The sequence below is a fragment of the Aedes albopictus genome, chromosome 1 (assembly GCF_035046485.1).
Source record: "Aedes albopictus strain Foshan chromosome 1, AalbF5, whole genome shotgun sequence".
Lineage (NCBI taxonomy): Eukaryota > Metazoa > Arthropoda > Insecta > Diptera > Culicidae > Aedes > Aedes albopictus.
Window position 1 is genome coordinate 188,893,462 of NC_085136.1, and position 19,838 is coordinate 188,913,299.

Here is a 19,838-nt window from a genome sequence, read left to right on the forward strand (position 1 = left end):
AATTCCTTTTAATTCTACTACTGTGCTTATCTTCGGACAGATAGGCCTATTTCGTCTGTGACTTACAGACTTCTTCAGTGTCAAGTGCTCGACTGAAGAAAACCTCGCATTCGTTGTGGTATTTATACTAGAAGTGTATGTGTAGGTACGTGTGTGGGTAAAAGTGTAGGTATAAAAATGTAGGTACAAAATTGTAGGTACAGTTTTGTAAAAAAGGGGTGTATCTACCTGTTAGAAAACAGGGTGTCAATAAGATACCTAAAGCTAGGAAAATTCCTACCGATTTGGTAGGTAGTCAATTGGTGTTTGTTGTGTTATTTTTTTTTTTTTTTTTTTTTTTTCCTGCCGATTTGGTAGGTAGTCAATTTGTGTTTTGTGTATTGTGTAATGTTTTGTGTGTGTTAGGTAAAAATTTAAACAGCCACGTGTACCCATTGCCCTGATCCTTGTTAAGTAGTTTTTTATTGTTTTGTTTGTAAATTTCTAAACTTTCTGCAACATCAAGTTTCCATGGGTTTGTAATGTGTCGTAAGAGTTTAATATTTGAAGTATTCAAAAAATGTCCTTCATTGAAAATATGTTCAGCAACTTTAGATTTAAAATGGTGAATGAGTCCTTTGTCTGTGTCTTTGTGTGCTTTTGATACTTCCGTTATGTGTTCTTTGAATCGTGTGTTGAGTGTGCGTTTTGTTTGTCCTATGTATATTTTGTCACAGTGATTACATGTTATTTTGTAAACACCAGATTTTGTTAAGTTGTCCAACGGGTCTTTCGTAGATCCTAAGAGAGTTTGAAGTTGGTTAGCTTTGCTTGTGAAAACTAATTCAAAACCAAACTTTCTGAGAATTGGTCGGAGTTTTTTGGTGTCATTGTTGTAGTTCACAATTATCCGTTTAAGTGTAGGTTCTGTCCGTGTCAGTGTAGTCAAAGAACGTCTGTATTGTTGTTGTGTCTTTTTGTTGATGATCTGTTGTATTGTTTGTTTTGTGTAACCGTTCAACTGTGCTGTTTCGAAAATGTAATTAAGTTCTTTCGTTTTTCCTGTTTCACTAAGTGGAAGTGTCTGCATTCGGTGTATCATGTGATTGAAGGATGCAATTTTGTGTTGATGTGAGTGATTTGATGAATTTGGAATAGTGCGTTGAGTGTGTGTCGGTTTTCTGTAAATTTCGAAGGAAAGTGTTGATTCTTGTTTTACGATGAGTATGTCCAAAAATGGTAGTTGGTTGTTCTGTTCAATTTCACAAGTGAATTCGATGTTTTTGTGTGCATTATTGATGTTGTTCAAGATTTCAGGTAAAAGATGTTTCTTAACAATGCTAAACACGTCGTCAACGTATCTCCACCAGACTTCAGGAAGCTGTTTGTTGTTTTCTAAGCGTTTTTCCAAATTTGCCATAAAAATTTCACTTAAAAATGGAGAAAGTGGATTGCCCATGGGGGCACCATTAAGTTGTTTGTAGGTTTCATTTCTGAACGAAAAATAATTTTCTTCCATACAAAGTTTGGTTAATTTGATGTATGTACGAACTTTCTTAATCCAATCTGAATCTGAATCTTCATATTGGTTCAGAAGCCAATCTTCTAGTAGGTTAATGGCCTCTTTAACTGGAATGCTTGGAAAAAGTGATTTAACGTCGAATGAAACTAAAATTTCATCGTCGTTAACGGATAAATTCTGTACTAGTTCTGTGAATTGTTCGGAATTCTTGACAGATCTATTGTGAATTTTTTTAGGCATGTTTTGGAATTCTTGTACTAAATATTTGGCAATTTTGTGTGTAGGTGAACCAATGGCTGAAACAATCTCACGCATTTCATTTCCAGGTTTATGAACTTTGGGAAGTCCTTTTATTCTTGGCAATGAAGGGTTAGATTCTTTCAGGCTTTTAATGACGCTTCCTAAAACTGGTGTAGACTCTTTGAGAGTTTTGTCAACACGTCTTACTAATCCTGGAAGAGGATCAGTACGTTGTTTCCGGTAAGGTCCATTTTGAATCTTGTTATTCATTATTTCATCATAGTCCTCTTTGTTCATGATTACTGTTTTGTTTCCTTTGTCAGCTTTCAGATAGAAAACTGGTTTCTGGTTAAGTTCTTTGATTATTCGTTGTTCTTTCAGGTGTTCTTTGTTCAATTTGTTTTGTTGTGTGTTTTGAATAGTGTTAGCTGTTTGTGTTCTGATTTCTTGAATCTGTGGTGTCTGTAAATTGTTCGTGTTGATAGCTGTTTCAATGTCGATTATGGTTTGTGTTGAATCTGGTTTAGAGTGTACTGCGTAGTTAAGACCTTTGTTGAGAAGGGTCAACTGTTCTTCCGTAAACTGTTCGGAAGAGCGATTGACCACTAACCCAGTTAGTTCTTGTGTTGTGTTTTGTGGTTGTGTAGAAGAACATGTAAACTTGGCAACCAAGCCAAAGTCAGAGCCGAATAAGTTCATCGAGTTGAAGAAGACCATCGCAGGATTACACAAGGATATCGCGTTTCTCAAGAAGTGTATAAAGTACAGGCTTACTCCCGTAAGTCACAAGGTAAAAGTTAAAACAGCCACAAACCCCAACATAGTAAAGATACTTGAACAAACACTCATCAAAGAAAGCATCAAAAAACTACACAGCAAGATCAACATGAAAACTTTGGAATGTTATTCTCTCCATTTAAAGTTAGCGAAAGATTATCCTGAATCTTTCCCTAATTTTCTAACAAAAGTAAAAGTTGCAGAATTTTGTGAATCAGAAAGAAAAAGGAAATTACTAGATAAAAAACTTAAAGCATTAAAGATGCGAAATCCAAAGTTTACATGTTCTTCTACACAACCACAAAACACAACACAAGAACTAACTGGGTTAGTGGTCAATCGCTCTTCCGAACAGTTTACGGAAGAACAGTTGACCCTTCTCAACAAAGGTCTTAACTACGCAGTACACTCTAAACCAGATTCAACACAAACCATAATCGACATTGAAACAGCTATCAACACGAACAATTTACAGACACCACAGATTCAAGAAATCAGAACACAAACAGCTAACACTATTCAAAACACACAACAAAACAAATTGAACAAAGAACACCTGAAAGAACAACGAATAATCAAAGAACTTAACCAGAAACCAGTTTTCTATCTGAAAGCTGACAAAGGAAACAAAACAGTAATCATGAACAAAGAGGACTATGATGAAATAATGAATAACAAGATTCAAAATGGACCTTACCGGAAACAACGTACTGATCCTCTTCCAGGATTAGTAAGACGTGTTGACAAAACTCTCAAAGAGTCTACACCAGTTTTAGGAAGCGTCATTAAAAGCCTGAAAGAATCTAACCCTTCATTGCCAAGAATAAAAGGACTTCCCAAAGTTCATAAACCTGGAAATGAAATGCGTGAGATTGTTTCAGCCATTGGTTCACCTACACACAAAATTGCCAAATATTTAGTACAAGAATTCCAAAACATGCCTAAAAAAATTCACAATAGATCTGTCAAGAATTCCGAACAATTCACAGAACTAGTACAGAATTTATCCGTTAACGACGATGAAATTTTAGTTTCATTCGACGTTAAATCACTTTTTCCAAGCATTCCAGTTAAAGAGGCCATTAACCTACTAGAAGATTGGCTTCTGAACCAATATGAAGATTCAGATTCAGATTGGATTAAGAAAGTTCGTACATACATCAAATTAACCAAACTTTGTATGGAAGAAAATTATTTTTCGTTCAGAAATGAAACCTACAAACAACTTAATGGTGCCCCCATGGGCAATCCACTTTCTCCATTTTTAAGTGAAATTTTTATGGCAAATTTGGAAAAACGCTTAGAAAACAACAAACAGCTTCCTGAAGTCTGGTGGAGATACGTTGACGACGTGTTTAGCATTGTTAAGAAACATCTTTTACCTGAAATCTTGAACAACATCAATAATGCACACAAAAACATCGAATTCACTTGTGAAATTGAACAGAACAACCAACTACCATTTTTGGACATACTCATCGTAAAACAAGAATCAACACTTTCCTTCGAAATTTACAGAAAACCGACACACACTCAACGCACTATTCCAAATTCATCAAATCACTCACATCAACACAAAATTGCATCCTTCAATCACATGATACACCGAATGCAGACACTTCCACTTAGTGAAACAGGAAAAACGAAAGAACTTAATTACATTTTCGAAACAGCACAGTTGAACGGTTACACAAAACAAACAATACAACAGATCATCAACAAAAAGACACAACAACAATACAGACGTTCTTTGACTACACTGACACGGACAGAACCTACACTTAAACGGATAATTGTGAACTACAACAATGACACCAAAAAACTCCGACCAATTCTCAGAAAGTTTGGTTTTGAATTAGTTTTCACAAGCAAAGCTAACCAACTTCAAACTCTCTTAGGATCTACGAAAGACCCGTTGGACAACTTAACAAAATCTGGTGTTTACAAAATAACATGTAATCACTGTGACAAAATATACATAGGACAAACAAAACGCACACTCAACACACGATTCAAAGAACACATAACGGAAGTATCAAAAGCACACAAAGACACAGACAAAGGACTCATTCACCATTTTAAATCTAAAGTTGCTGAACATATTTTCAATGAAGGACATTTTTTGAATACTTCAAATATTAAACTCTTACGACACATTACAAACCCATGGAAACTTGATGTTGCAGAAAGTTTAGAAATTTACAAACAAAACAATAAAAAACTACTTAACAAGGATCAGGGCAATGGGTACACGTGGCTGTTTAAATTTTTACCTAACACACACAAAACATTACACAATACACAAAACACAAATTGACTACCTACCAAATCGGCAGGAAAAAAAAAAAAAAAAAAAAAAATAACACAACAAACACCAATTGACTACCTACCAAATCGGTAGGAATTTTCCTAGCTTTAGGTATCTTATTGACACCCTGTTTTCTAACAGGTAGATACACCCCTTTTTTACAAAACTGTACCTACAATTTTGTACCTACATTTTTATACCTACACTTTTACCCACACACGTACCTACACATACACTTCTAGTATAAATACCACAACGAATGCGAGGTTTTCTTCAGTCGAGCACTTGACACTGAAGAAGTCTGTAAGTCACAGACGAAATAGGCCTATCTGTCCGAAGATAAGCACAGTAGTAGAATTAAAAGGAATTTGCTCGTCTTTTCTAGTTTTTCTTTAAAAGAGTTATTCATTTTTTATTTTTCTTTTGCAAAAGTAAAGTATTAGTGAAGTGTTTTTAAATTAAACTAGAGTCTGAAGTAACAAGTTCTACTAAAAGCTCTAAAGTAATAGTAAAGTGAAGATGGCAACCAAGCCAAAGTCAGAGCCGAATAAGTTCATCGAGTTGAAGAAGACCATCGCAGGATTACACAAGGATATCGCGTTTCTCAAGAAGTGTATAAAGTACAGGCTTACTCCCGTAAGTCACAAGGTAAAAGTTAAAACAGCCACAAACCCCAACATAGTAAAGATACTTGAACAAACACTCATCAAAGAAAGCATCAAAAAACTACACAGCAAGATCAACATGAAAACTTTGGAATGTTATTCTCTCCATTTAAAGTTAGCGAAAGATTATCCTGAATCTTTCCCTAATTTTCTAACAAAAGTAAAAGTTGCAGAATTTTGTGAATCAGAAAGAAAAAGGAAATTACTAGATAAAAAACTTAAAGCATTAAAGATGCGAAATCCAAAGTTTACATGTTCTTCTACACAACCACAAAACACAACACAAGAACTAACTGGGTTAGTGGTCAATCGCTCTTCCGAACAGTTTACGGAAGAACAGTTGACCCTTCTCAACAAAGGTCTTAACTACGCAGTACACTCTAAACCAGATTCAACACAAACCATAATCGACATTGAAACAGCTATCAACACGAACAATTTACAGACACCACAGATTCAAGAAATCAGAACACAAACAGCTAACACTATTCAAAACACACAACAAAACAAATTGAACAAAGAACACCTGAAAGAACAACGAATAATCAAAGAACTTAACCAGAAACCAGTTTTCTATCTGAAAGCTGACAAAGGAAACAAAACAGTAATCATGAGCAAAGAGGACTATGATGAAATAATGAATAACAAGATTCAAAATGGACCTTACCGGAAACAACGTACTGATCCTCTTCCAGGATTAGTAAGACGTGTTGACAAAACTCTCAAAGAGTCTACACCAGTTTTAGGAAGCGTCATTAAAAGCCTGAAAGAATCTAACCCTTCATTGCCAAGAATAAAAGGACTTCCCAAAGTTCATAAACCTGGAAATGAAATGCGTGAGATTGTTTCAGCCATTGGTTCACCTACACACAAAATTGCCAAATATTTAGTACAAGAATTCCAAAACATGCCTAAAAAAATTCACAATAGATCTGTCAAGAATTCCGAACAATTCACAGAACTAGTACAGAATTTATCCGTTAACGACGATGAAATTTTAGTTTCATTCGACGTTAAATCACTTTTTCCAAGCATTCCAGTTAAAGAGGCCATTAACCTACTAGAAGATTGGCTTCTGAACCAATATGAAGATTCAGATTCAGATTGGATTAAGAAAGTTCGTACATACATCAAATTAACCAAACTTTGTATGGAAGAAAATTATTTTTCGTTCAGAAATGAAACCTACAAACAACTTAATGGTGCCCCCATGGGCAATCCACTTTCTCCATTTTTAAGTGAAATTTTTATGGCAAATTTGGAAAAACGCTTAGAAAACAACAAACAGCTTCCTGAAGTCTGGTGGAGATACGTTGACGACGTGTTTAGCATTGTTAAGAAACATCTTTTACCTGAAATCTTGAACAACATCAATAATGCACACAAAAACATCGAATTCACTTGTGAAATTGAACAGAACAACCAACTACCATTTTTGGACATACTCATCGTAAAACAAGAATCAACACTTTCCTTCGAAATTTACAGAAAACCGACACACACTCAACGCACTATTCCAAATTCATCAAATCACTCACATCAACACAAAATTGCATCCTTCAATCACATGATACACCGAATGCAGACACTTCCACTTAGTGAAACAGGAAAAACGAAAGAACTTAATTACATTTTCGAAACAGCACAGTTGAACGGTTACACAAAACAAACAATACAACAGATCATCAACAAAAAGACACAACAACAATACAGACGTTCTTTGACTACACTGACACGGACAGAACCTACACTTAAACGGATAATTGTGAACTACAACAATGACACCAAAAAACTCCGACCAATTCTCAGAAAGTTTGGTTTTGAATTAGTTTTCACAAGCAAAGCTAACCAACTTCAAACTCTCTTAGGATCTACGAAAGACCCGTTGGACAACTTAACAAAATCTGGTGTTTACAAAATAACATGTAATCACTGTGACAAAATATACATAGGACAAACAAAACGCACACTCAACACACGATTCAAAGAACACATAACGGAAGTATCAAAAGCACACAAAGACACAGACAAAGGACTCATTCACCATTTTAAATCTAAAGTTGCTGAACATATTTTCAATGAAGGACATTTTTTGAATACTTCAAATATTAAACTCTTACGACACATTACAAACCCATGGAAACTTGATGTTGCAGAAAGTTTAGAAATTTACAAACAAAACAATAAAAAACTACTTAACAAGGATCAGGGCAATGGGTACACGTGGCTGTTTAAATTTTTACCTAACACACACAAAACATTACACAATACACAAAACACAAATTGACTACCTACCAAATCGGCAGGAAAAAAAAAAAAAAAAAAAAAAATAACACAACAAACACCAATTGACTACCTACCAAATCGGTAGGAATTTTCCTAGCTTTAGGTATCTTATTGACACCCTGTTTTCTAACAGGTAGATACACCCCTTTTTTACAAAACTGTACCTACAATTTTGTACCTACATTTTTATACCTACACTTTTACCCACACACGTACCTACACATACACTTCTAGTATAAATACCACAACGAATGCGAGGTTTTCTTCAGTCGAGCACTTGACACTGAAGAAGTCTGTAAGTCACAGACGAAATAGGCCTATCTGTCCGAAGATAAGCACAGTAGTAGAATTAAAAGGAATTTGCTCGTCTTTTCTAGTTTTTCTTTAAAAGAGTTATTCATTTTTTATTTTTCTTTTGCAAAAGTAAAGTATTAGTGAAGTGTTTTTAAATTAAACTAGAGTCTGAAGTAACAAGTTCTACTAAAAGCTCTAAAGTAATAGTAAAATTCTTCTTGGGATTCCCCCAGAAATTCCTTCATTCTGTCTTTTCTGGGATTCCTTTAGAAGTTCCTCCTTGAATTCCTCGTGGGATTCCTCCGAGAGTTCCTCCTGGGATATCTCCAGGAGTTCCTCCTGGGAATCCTGTAAGAGTTTCTCCTGGGATTTTTCCAGGAGTTCCTTTTGGGGTTCCTCCAGTAGTTTCCCCTGGGGTTTTTCCAGAAATACCTGCTGGGATTCCTCCAGGAGTTCCTCGTGGATTTCCTACAAAGTTCGTCCTGGAATTGCTCCAGGAGTTCCTCCTGAAATTCCTCTTGGAGTTCTTCCTGGGATTCTTCTAGGAGTTCCTCCTAGCATGCCTCCAGAAGTTCCTCCTGGAATTCCTCCAGAAGTTCTCCGGGATTTCCTCCAGGAGTTCCTCCTGGGGTTCCCCCAGAAGTTAGATCAGGGATTTCTTCAGAGATTCCTCTAGGAGATCCTCTCAGGATTCCTCCAGGAGGTCCTCTTAGAATTCCTCCACGTGTTCCTGCTGGGATTCCTCCAGGAGTTCCTCCTAGGATTCCTTTAGGAGTTCCTCCTGAGATTCCTCCAGGAGTTCCTCTTGGGATACCTCCAGGAGCTCTTCCTGGGATTACTTCAGAAGTTCCTCCTGGGATTCCTCCAAAAGTTCTTCCTTGGATTCCTCCAGGAGTTCCTTTTGGTTTTCCTTCAGGAGTTCTTTCTAGGATTCCTCCAGGAGTTCTGACTGGGATTTATCCAGAAGTTCCTCCTGGAATTCCTTCAGAAGTTCCTCCGGAAATTCCTCCAGAAGTTTCTCCGGAAATTCCTCCAGAAGTTCCTCCGGAAATACCTCCTGGGGTTCCCCCAGAAGTCAGCCCAGGGGTTCCTCCAGAAGTTCCTCCTAGGATTCCTCCTAGGATTCCTCCAGGAGTTCCTCCTGGGATTCCTCCATAAATTTCTCCTGAGATTCCTCTAGGAGATGCTCCTGAAATTCCTCCAGGAGTTCCTCTTGGGGTTTCACGAGGAGTTCACCCTGGAATTCCTCCAGGAGTTTCTTCTGGGGTTCCTCCAGAAGTTTCACCAAGGATTCCTCCAGAAGTTTCTCCTGAGATTCCTCTAGGAGCTCCACCTGGGATCCCTCCAGGATGTCCTCCTGGAATTCCCCCAGAAGTTTCTCTTAAGATTTCTCCAAAAGTTCCTTCTGGGATTCCTCCAGAAGTTGCAACTGGGATTCCTCCTCCTTACTGGGAATTTTACAGTATTTTCTGCTGGAAGTCCTCGTAGGGTTCTTCCAGGAGGGTAGTTTAATACCCGTGTTTTGGGGTGCATTATACCCATACGCAAATGATAAAGTTCACTACCAATATAGGTAAGCCTAAGGACATGCACTTTTCATAGAAATGGGCACTTGCGACCACTGAGGGTCATCACAGCTGCCCCAAGGATGGTAATTGCACACCAAGCAACATCCACTGATCATAATTCGACGTTTATGTAACATGTGTTGTGTAACAGTGTTCACTTTCAGTTGAGCATGGTCCGTAGGTGACTCAAGCTCTTGTGAGCATTTACTCCTCAGGTTTCCCAACTTTATTCATATGGATTACTATGTTCGAAAAGTAAATGCTCACACTTTCAGTGAGTCATACCACCCGGAGTAAATGCTCAAGTAAAAGGTTTGACACATGCATTTTAGCAAAGTAAAAGCATTTGCTCACTTTATTCATATCACTTAATAATGCTATAATTGAGATCTTTTCCTTTACTCGGGGAAAAACCCTGAAACGCCTCTGAAACCCACCATGAATCACTCCTATGCAGATCCTTAACCCCTGCGAAACCTCCAGAATCGCTGTGAAACCCCTCTCAAACCTCCCTTAAATCCATAGAGAACCTCACATCAGAGCCCGTAAAGCTTGAAATTATGAAATCCATTTGGGTAATAATGTGATTCCATTTAAATAAAAACTCTATTTGTGCACCCCCGACTCTAGTATATACAAAAAAAGTCTGTAGGTTTTGCGGGGTCTCATTTAGCTTTTGATAATCATTTTGACAAATTTAAAAACAGAGACGAATGCCGAGAACGGTAAAGTCTCTCTAAACACAAAAAAAAAAAAAAATAAATAAAAAATCCTTATTTCTTGATTTTTTTTCAATGCACAACACTAAAGATAATTCGAAATAACATCTATCACTACAATTTCCAAGATGCCCATTGGTTACATCATTTGCATTCGAACACCCACCATACGGACACGTTGTCATCCACTGTCAAGAAGCACTCCGAATGTCTCATGCAGACACCGGTGAATGAGAAAAAATATCCGGCATCACTTGTCTGTCATCAATAGTCATCTTCACCTTTCACCTCAGATGATTTGACAGCAAATCATTATCGTCACTAGCAACATGCCCTGCAGCAGCATAACACCAACCACGTGCAGACAACATTCCATCAATCAAGTCGTTGTTTTTTAACGTCTAATGCTGATTAGAAATTGCTTGGTTAGCTCCAGTTGTTAGAGTACACTCAGAAATGGCTTGGCTCGTCCTTGAGAGTTCAAAAGCCGTTCACAGATAGACAGAGAAGGATAGAACATTTGAAAGTGGGGAGAGAGAGGTATATCAGTAGGGTAAAACATAACACTGGGAGTGATGGGAGGTGTGAAAAGTTTGTTAAAAGTAACGATGCAATGAAAACTGTCTGGGGTTTATTATTTTTTTCGATTTTTCCTTTATTTTTCTTTTCTTAGGTTTCTTCTTCTGTTGTATAAGGCATTTGATATTCCAATTTTTACATACAAATGAAATCTCTTTTTCATAGAAAAGTTGAAACTTGTTTTATGAGGGTATGTTCCTCAGTCGGTGTACACAGTAGAATTGAGAGGAATAATAGGAAGGGTAGGTATCGGTGTCACTATTTGTGAATAGGGTAAGAGTCAGTGCTTCACGTCTGCTTAACTAAGAGGAAGAAAATAAATAAATTAAAATCGCGTTCTCTCTGATCGAGCGAAGCTCACTACTCTTGAGTGTAAAATACGAAACATCTTTTCAGAAATACGTAAAGTTAAGATTTTTAAAAGTTTTGTAAAAATTCTGCAAATTTGAGTATTCCTCTCTGACTATCACTTATCTAAAATCTTTACTTTAATAACAGTCTATTGTCCTCCTGATCAAAAGGCAGGATGTTCGTAGGAGGATCTTTCAAGGTATTTTTTAAAATACTTCTTAGAAACTAGTTCCGCTACGGTCCCTAGCGTCTAGGTCTTTAGGTCTTCTGAAGTACACTTCTGTTTCTAATTTGTTTTCTTTTTGTGGTTTTGAGTTATGGTTTAGTTTTCCTTTCCAGCTGGGCGGTTGGATTTGAAAGTGGATTTGCCAGGTTGGGCACCACCCGACCCCACCTGTGCGAGACCGGCGAGGAGTTCGCTCTTACGGATGCTTTTCAAGTCCAAGTCACCATAGTAATCTTCACTGTAGGGGGTGTAAATGAAAGATGTGAAGTTAAATGTTGCAATGTGATACGATGAAATTTTGTTTTGGTGAATTTTGATTGCATTAGAGACAAATTTTGTGAAAAGGAAGGTGTTCAGTTACAATTGAAAGAGATAACAGAAAAAAAAGGGTTATAGAACCAGTTTTAGCAGGCCAATCAATGAGTGTCAAAAAATAAGTTAGTTCAGTTTTAAAATGAATGCGAAAATAATATCTTACCATCCGGGAACATCTTCTGGGTCTTCGCAGTTTCCAGTACCGTCAGCATCTCCGATCTTGAAGACGGTTCCGATTGGGCATCCGTATTCACGGGCGACTCCCTCCAGGCAGATGTAGTATTTACGGCAGTCTTCTGGGTGAGCATGTCGCGAGAAGGATCCAGCGTTGGAAATTTCTCCGGCAGCTGGGCAGGCGAAGCCATTGGCTACTTCTAAAATGTGGTAAGTTACCGGAGTTAATACATGATTACGAATTAGTTGAGAGTATTGTCAAATTACCTTCGTTCTTGCACTCTGGAACCTGATCGGCCCACATGCAGACGCGAGCTTCACGGTCGTAGGCCAGTCCAGGAGAGCACTGGTAGCGAGAGGCTTCGCCGCTCCAGCAGTTCCAGAAAACGTCGCACTTGGCAGGATCAGCGAAGATACCATACAGACGCTCGCAGTGTGGAGTGGAGATTGGGGGTTCTGAAAAATAAAAATAAATGAAATTTTCAATATATGTTTATTAAAACTCCTAAAACAAATAGACGGAATTCAATTTGTATATAGGTTTCAGAAATTGAAAACAAAATATTGGAAACTATTTAGACAGACCAAAACACGAGTCAGATGAATTCATTCATAACATTTCCCAGAAAGTATTCATCATTCACGTTTTGATGATTAAAAGTACCGTTTTGTTTGGATATTGAGTTTTTCGCCAATTAGGTGATTGAAAAGCGGTGATAGCATAAATCCATACAGTCAATTTGAATTCGAAATACTTGGAATTAGATGGCGAGAGTCAACAACACGCACAGTATTAATATTTGAGAATGAATCCATATGTAGGTAAAAAGTAACAGTCAACAGTCAAATAACTGCAATGCAGCAACTCCCAAGTTGAACGCAAATATGAAAACCGCGAAAAATTTGGAGAACGAAAAAAAATTGAACCGGTACGCAAAATACGACGTAAAACCCGGCTGTGCGAGAGCAAAGCGGAATTTCAATTAAAATATTCCACCATTCTTGAAGTGCTTGCGGTTCCGCGAATATCTGATTTAATGAAACCTACTCTATGAGCTTTCAACGACTTCCGTGGCGTGTGTGGGTTGGTTCCTCGCTTTTGGAAGTAGGATCATCTCCGGTAGCGCATTTTATTTTTATGTTTCCCTATCCTAGTTCTAAAGAAATATTTGTCAGGGTGATCAATAGGGTGAGAGCACGAAAAGGTGGCTTAATTTAGATAGCTGTGAATGGATTCAGAACGATTCAATACAGCGGTGTAATCAACAGTGTGGAATACAACATGCATGTGTTTCAAAAATGAATTTTGTTTAGGAATAAACGGTAACTTTATATACATGTTCAAGGGAAAACATATTCAAGCAGTATGTATATATGTTGAATACAAACGCATTTATTCACTCCAATTAACACAGCCCGGTTCATCAAGTATGTCGCACGTCATAGCCTAAACCTGCTCGTTCTATTTAAATCTACACTGTACGGCGGCAATGGTTACAAAATTCATAATAATTCTCTTAACCCAGAAACGCAAAAATGGGCAATTCCCTCACGTTCCGGCACTCGTTTCTGCATTTACCTACTTTCCTACCGCAGCACCGCACGGTACTGTTCGTTCGGGGAGCTCCACTTTGTCTGACTGTGAAATCGTGTGTGTAATCGGTGACTAAATACTTGCAATATTCATTGCAGCACTCCACGAGGGCTGGCTGATGCGCGTGGGCGGTTGAACGTGTGGATACACACCGTAGAGTGACTTCCACCTTCACGAAACATGAAACGTGCAGAAGGGGTTGCAACATAGAAGTGAGCGCCCTAAGGTGAGGTGTCCTGCAGTGACCACAACTTGCGTTGAATTTGAGAATTTTGACGTTTACATCAGCTAAAGATTTATCTAATGAAAGAAAGTCAGTACATAAAATTCTATTCATACGATTTAAGCTTTGTCCAATCGCAATGTAACTAGGGTTCTAAAAATGGACACAGCTGAGTCCCTAAAACGCTTTGTTACATCATGGAATTAGCGTTTTGGTGAGCTCTTGTTTCAAAAGCATTGAAGTCTCTTATGTGCAGTGAGCACCTCAGCGAGTACCTCACACGAAGGGGAAGGAGTTTGCCTTTAGGGGTTTCAGGGGAGTTTAAGAGGGATATCCAGGAGAGTTCTGACAGATTTCAGAGCGATTTCATGGCGTTTCAGCTGGTGTTGGGTATTTTCATTGAGTTTCAGGAGACTTTTAAGCGAGCTTCAAGTGAGTTTTAAAAGGGAGGAAGCGTGCGTTGGTGTTTTAATGCTTTTAAATGGGTTTCAAGGGGATTCAAAGGGTTAACAAGGGTTTTCGTGAAGTTTTAGAGAGACTCAGGTGGTGTTTCAAGACGTTTCACAGGGATTTCACATAGCTTTAGGGGACTTCCTGAGGGGTCTCAGTGTGGTTTGAAGGCGCAGGCGTACAAAGGCGTTTCGGGGGTTTCAGAGAAGTGTCTGAAAGCATCAGGAGATGAGAATGGATTCAAAGCGATTCGTAGTATTAAACTGTCATTCAGTGAGCTTCAGAGGGCTTCGGAAGTCCTTCAGAGAGGATTCAGGGAGATTTCTAGGTGGTTTTGTTGGATTAAGGAGCCACTTCAACGGGTTCCCGAAGGTTTATGCGAAGTTTGCGGAAGTCTGAGCTTAAAGGCATTTCAGAGGGTTCATGTGCAGGAGAGTTACCGGGGACTTCATGTAGGCTCTCAGGGGTTTCAGAGAATGGTAGTGTGCCGCGCTTGCCGACGGAAGCAAAAATTTTTGCTCCCGTCATTTTTTTTTCACCCGATTTTCTATTTTTTTTCTCAATTCGGATTATCGCGTTTGATATATTTGTAATGTTCACTATTCTCAAGTGTGATGAAGAACTCAGGTGAGATCTAGTCGACCCTAACAATTTAAGTGTACAGTAATTATCAATGATAAGAAGAAAAAGGAGAAGGAAAACTCGTGTGCCGCGTTCTTTGGGAGGTACGTCCAGAAAACAAGCAGCTCAGGAGGAAAAGTGGCAGAAGCTGATGGTCAACGAAGGCATCGTGATGAGTGGATCAAGCGGGTGAACGCCTAACGACCCATCGTAGCGCTGAATCGCTGGCGGTGTTCCTGGTGGCCGGAAAGGACAAGCGGTATTTCTTCATTGAGATAAAGGGAATCGCGATGGATGTCAAGGATTCGGTAGAAAACTCCAACCCGACTGTTTACCGAGAAAGAAGAGATTGATGTCCTTGCCATAATTGCCTGGTCGAAGCTGTTATAAAACTGGTGAGATTGTTCCTTTTATATCTACTGATTTTTTTTATTTATCTGTCGATACAACGTATTATTTAGTGGCAAGTAGACCACGTTGTCCGCGTTGTTTTTCTTCCAGCATAGTTTCGTAATTTCCCGGTTGTGAATGTGTTTTTCTTGCGTTTCTTATTTTCGTTCAACATGTTTTACGCGATTTATTTTCGATTTATAGAAATGAAATGGCTGGTAGCCATTCGGCAGTTAAAATTTAGTGATCGGAGCGCGAGTGTGGTATCCGGGATCAGATGTGCTAAGTGATTCCTCGTTTGCATCGTTTTTCATAGAAGGATAAAAAGGACGCGTGTGTGAGTCGTTTCGCGTGCCGGTTTTTCTCGAATTGATTGTCCCGTGGACATAATTCTTTGAAAATGACGCGTATGTGGGGATGAATTCAATTTTTCGCGAGTGCATCGTTCATAGCAAAACAAGAATCGATCCGGTCATTGTAGCAATTAGTTTACCACGACAAAGCCCCTAACACATCTTCCCTTCCCGTATCCAAACTCCTAGTGATTTCTCGTAGTAACGCAGAGAATTCCTCGGTTATTGGCCTAAGCGAGAATCATGTCATCACTTCCTTCCCCATCCTCAATTGACCTGCATTCGGATGCGGCCGGCGCTGGTATTGCTTAATGAAAAGTATTGGGATGCCAGCATTAACACAATGAGGAGAAGGCTAGCCCCAAGCATTATCTGTTGGTTCTTTGTGTAAATGCAGACGTCCTTGCAATAACAGAGGAGCAACCGCGGGCGGTCAATCATGCTCATGCTCTATGCTCATGCTCATGCTCATGCTCATGCTCATGCTCTCAGGGGTTTCAGAGAATTGTTGGCAGTCTAAGGGGGCATAAGCAACATTTCAAGGCGTTCCAATGGATTCCGGAATCATAGGCGACGTTTCTGGAAGTTTGAGAGAGGTTTTCAAATGGACTCCAAGGCCTTTCAGCAGGTTTCAGGAGGTTTCTGGGGGTTTCTGGAGGATTCAAGGTGGTTCCCGGAGGTTTCATGAGGGATTTGCGAAGGTTGAAAAGATGTTCTCCAGAGAATTGTGAGGGATTTCAAAATGTTCAAACTCGTGGTTTCATGACATTTCCGCGGGTTTCAGAGGGCTTTGAAAGGGTTTACTATAAGTTTGCAAGTTGGTTTTAGAGCTGTTTTAAGTCGTTTCATGGAATTCCAAGAGGTTTCACAGAATTTGAGGACGTTCCCAGAGCGTTTGAAGAGCTTTAGAAGGTTGTAAAGAAAAACTGTTCAAACGTATAGGCTTATACGTTTTTCGTTAAACAGCAAGAGCTCACTTATGGATTCAATGACTAACACTCAAGAGATTTATTGGAGATCTTAAACAGTCATTGGGATCACAACTTGACCTATTTACCTGAGGTTCTAAACTTCTGGGAAGACTCCCCCGTGTAGACATTTCTGCATAACAGATGTTAATATCCCGGGAGCCTTTTCAATTGCCACTTTTAAGACCAGGTTCGGAAATCCTTCCGAACTTGAGACCTTATTTTCGCTAAAGGAAAGCGGTCCTACGAAATAAAACAGAGACTTTTTGGTAGAAGCCTTTACAGCTTTTGTCTTGGACATCACAATTCTGTAGGCATCACCCACGGATTTGTATTGGTACACTGTCAGATACCATCATAGCAGGACTTTTTGCTAGGTTCGCAATAGTTTGAATACACCAGTTCAAGATTCAAGAATGTAAGACTGGGGTTCTCAAACTTTCTCAGTTTGCGACCCACTTTTGATTTTCTAAGAACTTGGCGACCCACAAGCACGAAAATTTATAAAATAAATATATGTTTTTTGCAAGTTTGGGCTGCCTGGTTGTGATATACTTACGTTGCGTAGCCCTCAAACTATTTTTTTTGTTTATGTATTGTGCTCTTTTATTTTTTTGGAAAAGTCTAAGAAAGGTAAAGGTGCCTAACTTTGCAGCATCAGTTAACTCTTAGTCTTGAAAATTTGAGATAAGATTCCAAGTTTCCAATATATTTAACCAGGTTGGCTCCAGATATATGTAGGTAGTGGTAATTTTATGCTTCTGCTGAGCTTTGAAATCTACTTTAAAATTGAATATCGTTGAAAATTATATAGATATTCACAGCGGGTGGGTGAACAACAAATAGTTTTTAGAATTATAGTACTGCTGGATGGACAGACGAGTCCTCTTGAAAATTTTAATGATATCCTTCATACACACTTAGTTTATTTTCATTTATGTTGAAATCACTTTTCAGTTTCCCGTAAAGTTCAGATTCAGACGACATTCATCTGAATTTCACGGATGTTAAGCTTTACTGAAGTTCGGTAAAGGTAAGATTTCTTGTCGAAGTTTGGTAACTTTGGCTGATTTTTGGTATTTCAAAATTTTTTGATATTTGAACTTTTGAAACTGGCTTGTAAGTCAAACAAAAAATGCAAGCAACAACTAGAACTCATTTTTTTTTAAACACAAGTTATATCTTAAATTTTTCCCTAATTTTAAAACTTACAATTGAAAACATATAGTTTTAGAATCGATTTTAGGACGCTGACAGTAGTTTCAATATTCAATATACTCCAGACAAGACTTATAAATCGAAATTTTGAATACAATTTAGGAGAAACCGAAATTCTAGAAATAACTCTTCGAAAAATAAGTGTAGAATTAGCATAGTTTCAAATACATGGTAATAAAAATTAAAAAAAAACTATAAATGGATTTTTAAAGAGAGTATTTGAAAATTAGAAAATGGCTAGCAATAACATTCAAGATAAGCTGATAAAGACTTCGCGACCCACCAAAAATCAGTCCCCGACCCACCAGTGGGTCGCGACCCATAGTTTGAGAAACGCTGATGTAAGATGTACTCCATTTAATCCGGAGACGGCTGGTTCGATATCTGGGCATACCATATCATTGGGCTTGTCACGTAATGAACACATTCAGGCAATAGCTGGCAAAGCCCTTTAACCCTCTAATACCCAATCCCGCCTTTAGACGGGGTATAGTTTGAGCATTTTTGTAATTTTTGTTTCGTGGAAAATCAAACTTTTTATATTTTTGGCTGATATTTAGGGCTGTTCTGTATATCTTAAAATGGTTTTTGGTGTATTTTTAAGCGTATTTACATTTTTTAAAAATCATCGAAAAATTGATGTTTTAGTCACCTTTTAGAAGTCATTGTTTATTTTGTATTAAATCGCTACAATTGACATATTTTAAATTTTTCCCAAATCATTCTATGCTTGTTTAATAGTTTAAGGGAATCGAATACACTCTAAAATTATTTTCCTTAAAATTACACGGAAACTAAAATTTTCTGTGAAAAAAATTTAAAATAATAATATTTCAACAATAATCATAAAATCTCAAAATGTTTTCATCTCAAAAAATCCGTTCCCTAAATTGGCTTCCAGGAAAAATAAAAAAGTGTGGGGATGTTCAAAAATAAAAATTAGAAAAATCAAAAACTGAAATTCACGAAATCGAGAATTAAAAAAAAATCATCTTCCAAAACATGTTTAAGTCGATTTTAGATGACGAAAAATGATATTTAGATCAAGATAAAAAATTTGGGTATTAGAGGGTTAATGAATAACTGTGGAAGTGCTCAAAAACACTAAGTTGAAGAGAGGCAGCCCAAATTCCAGTGGAAAGCAGAGCCAGAAAGAAGAAGTAGAATGCAGTCAACATTTTCTGGACTGTGTGTTACACGTTGTCCATGTCGTCACCATTTAGACCAATCTGCGACTTGGTTGTCTGTTATCGGCGGGTAACAGGTATAGATCCTATCTCAGCGACTGTCTGACACAACGGTGGCTGCACTACACAGTTAGAAATTGTTATATCGAATTCGCTGTAATAAAACGACCTCCACTGCTGTCAACACAATTCACCATCGGATTGTAAAATTACAGGTAGTCCGCAGTGTGGAGCTTGCTTACAACTTTGCGTGCAAGAATTTATTTTATGTAAAATCGAATGAAGGTCGGTTACTTTGGGCTTCCCGTCAAGTGTTTGTTGTCTGTCACAGGAAGCTGTATCATGGCCAGCTGTGTCCCTCCCGTGCCGAGCGGCTGCAGTGGCTACTTAAACCTAGCACTCCAGAGTCGTGATGAGCTCTTCCGCGTCCGTGATCTCGTCCAGGTTTCCACCTTTAGAGTCGCTTCAATTGCAAGAGTCCCCGCTTCGACCCCCTCACCCCGCCTCGACCCCGGACCTCTTCCGTCAGAAGTTGTAGGCTTTATCGAATTTACCCTTATCAGCTTTTTAGAACGCCTGGCTGGCGTACGATGCACTGGGTATTATTGCCCTTCACATTAAGGGTTAATAACCTCCAGGCCTTGCGAACGCCGTCTGGTAGCTCCTCCCCAGACGGCTGTCTCGCACGCTTCGGCAATTGCTTGTCGTAAGCAATCGCGTCTGGCGTAATCTTCCGGCTACTCCGTCTGAGTAGATTTCGGCACTTCACGGGCTCTGCAGCTGCCCCAGTTTCAATGAGTTTGCCATGGCCCTGCTTGGCCGCTATCATTG

The 19,838-nt window shown here is 38.5% G+C and overlaps 1 protein-coding gene across 2 annotated transcripts in view; it reads right to left on the bottom strand.

Moving 5' to 3' along the window:
* The window catches only part of LOC115257151 (protein obstructor-E), a 63,110-nt gene that overhangs the window by 10,554 nt on the left and 32,718 nt on the right, over nucleotides 1–19,838 (bottom strand). The window contains exons 3-5 of one of the 2 annotated variants that reach the window (XM_029856545.2): nucleotides 12,271–12,459; nucleotides 11,993–12,203; nucleotides 10,989–11,752 (exon numbers count right to left, since the gene is read on the bottom strand). In XM_029856545.2, coding sequence (XP_029712405.1) covers nucleotides 11,611–11,752; nucleotides 11,993–12,203; nucleotides 12,271–12,459 — 542 coding nt within the window. In that variant the 3' untranslated portion in view covers nucleotides 10,989–11,610. Of the gene's footprint in view, nucleotides 1–10,988; nucleotides 11,753–11,992; nucleotides 12,204–12,270; nucleotides 12,460–19,838 lie in introns of those variants that run through there. The other variant, XM_029856546.2, reaches the window with a different exon arrangement.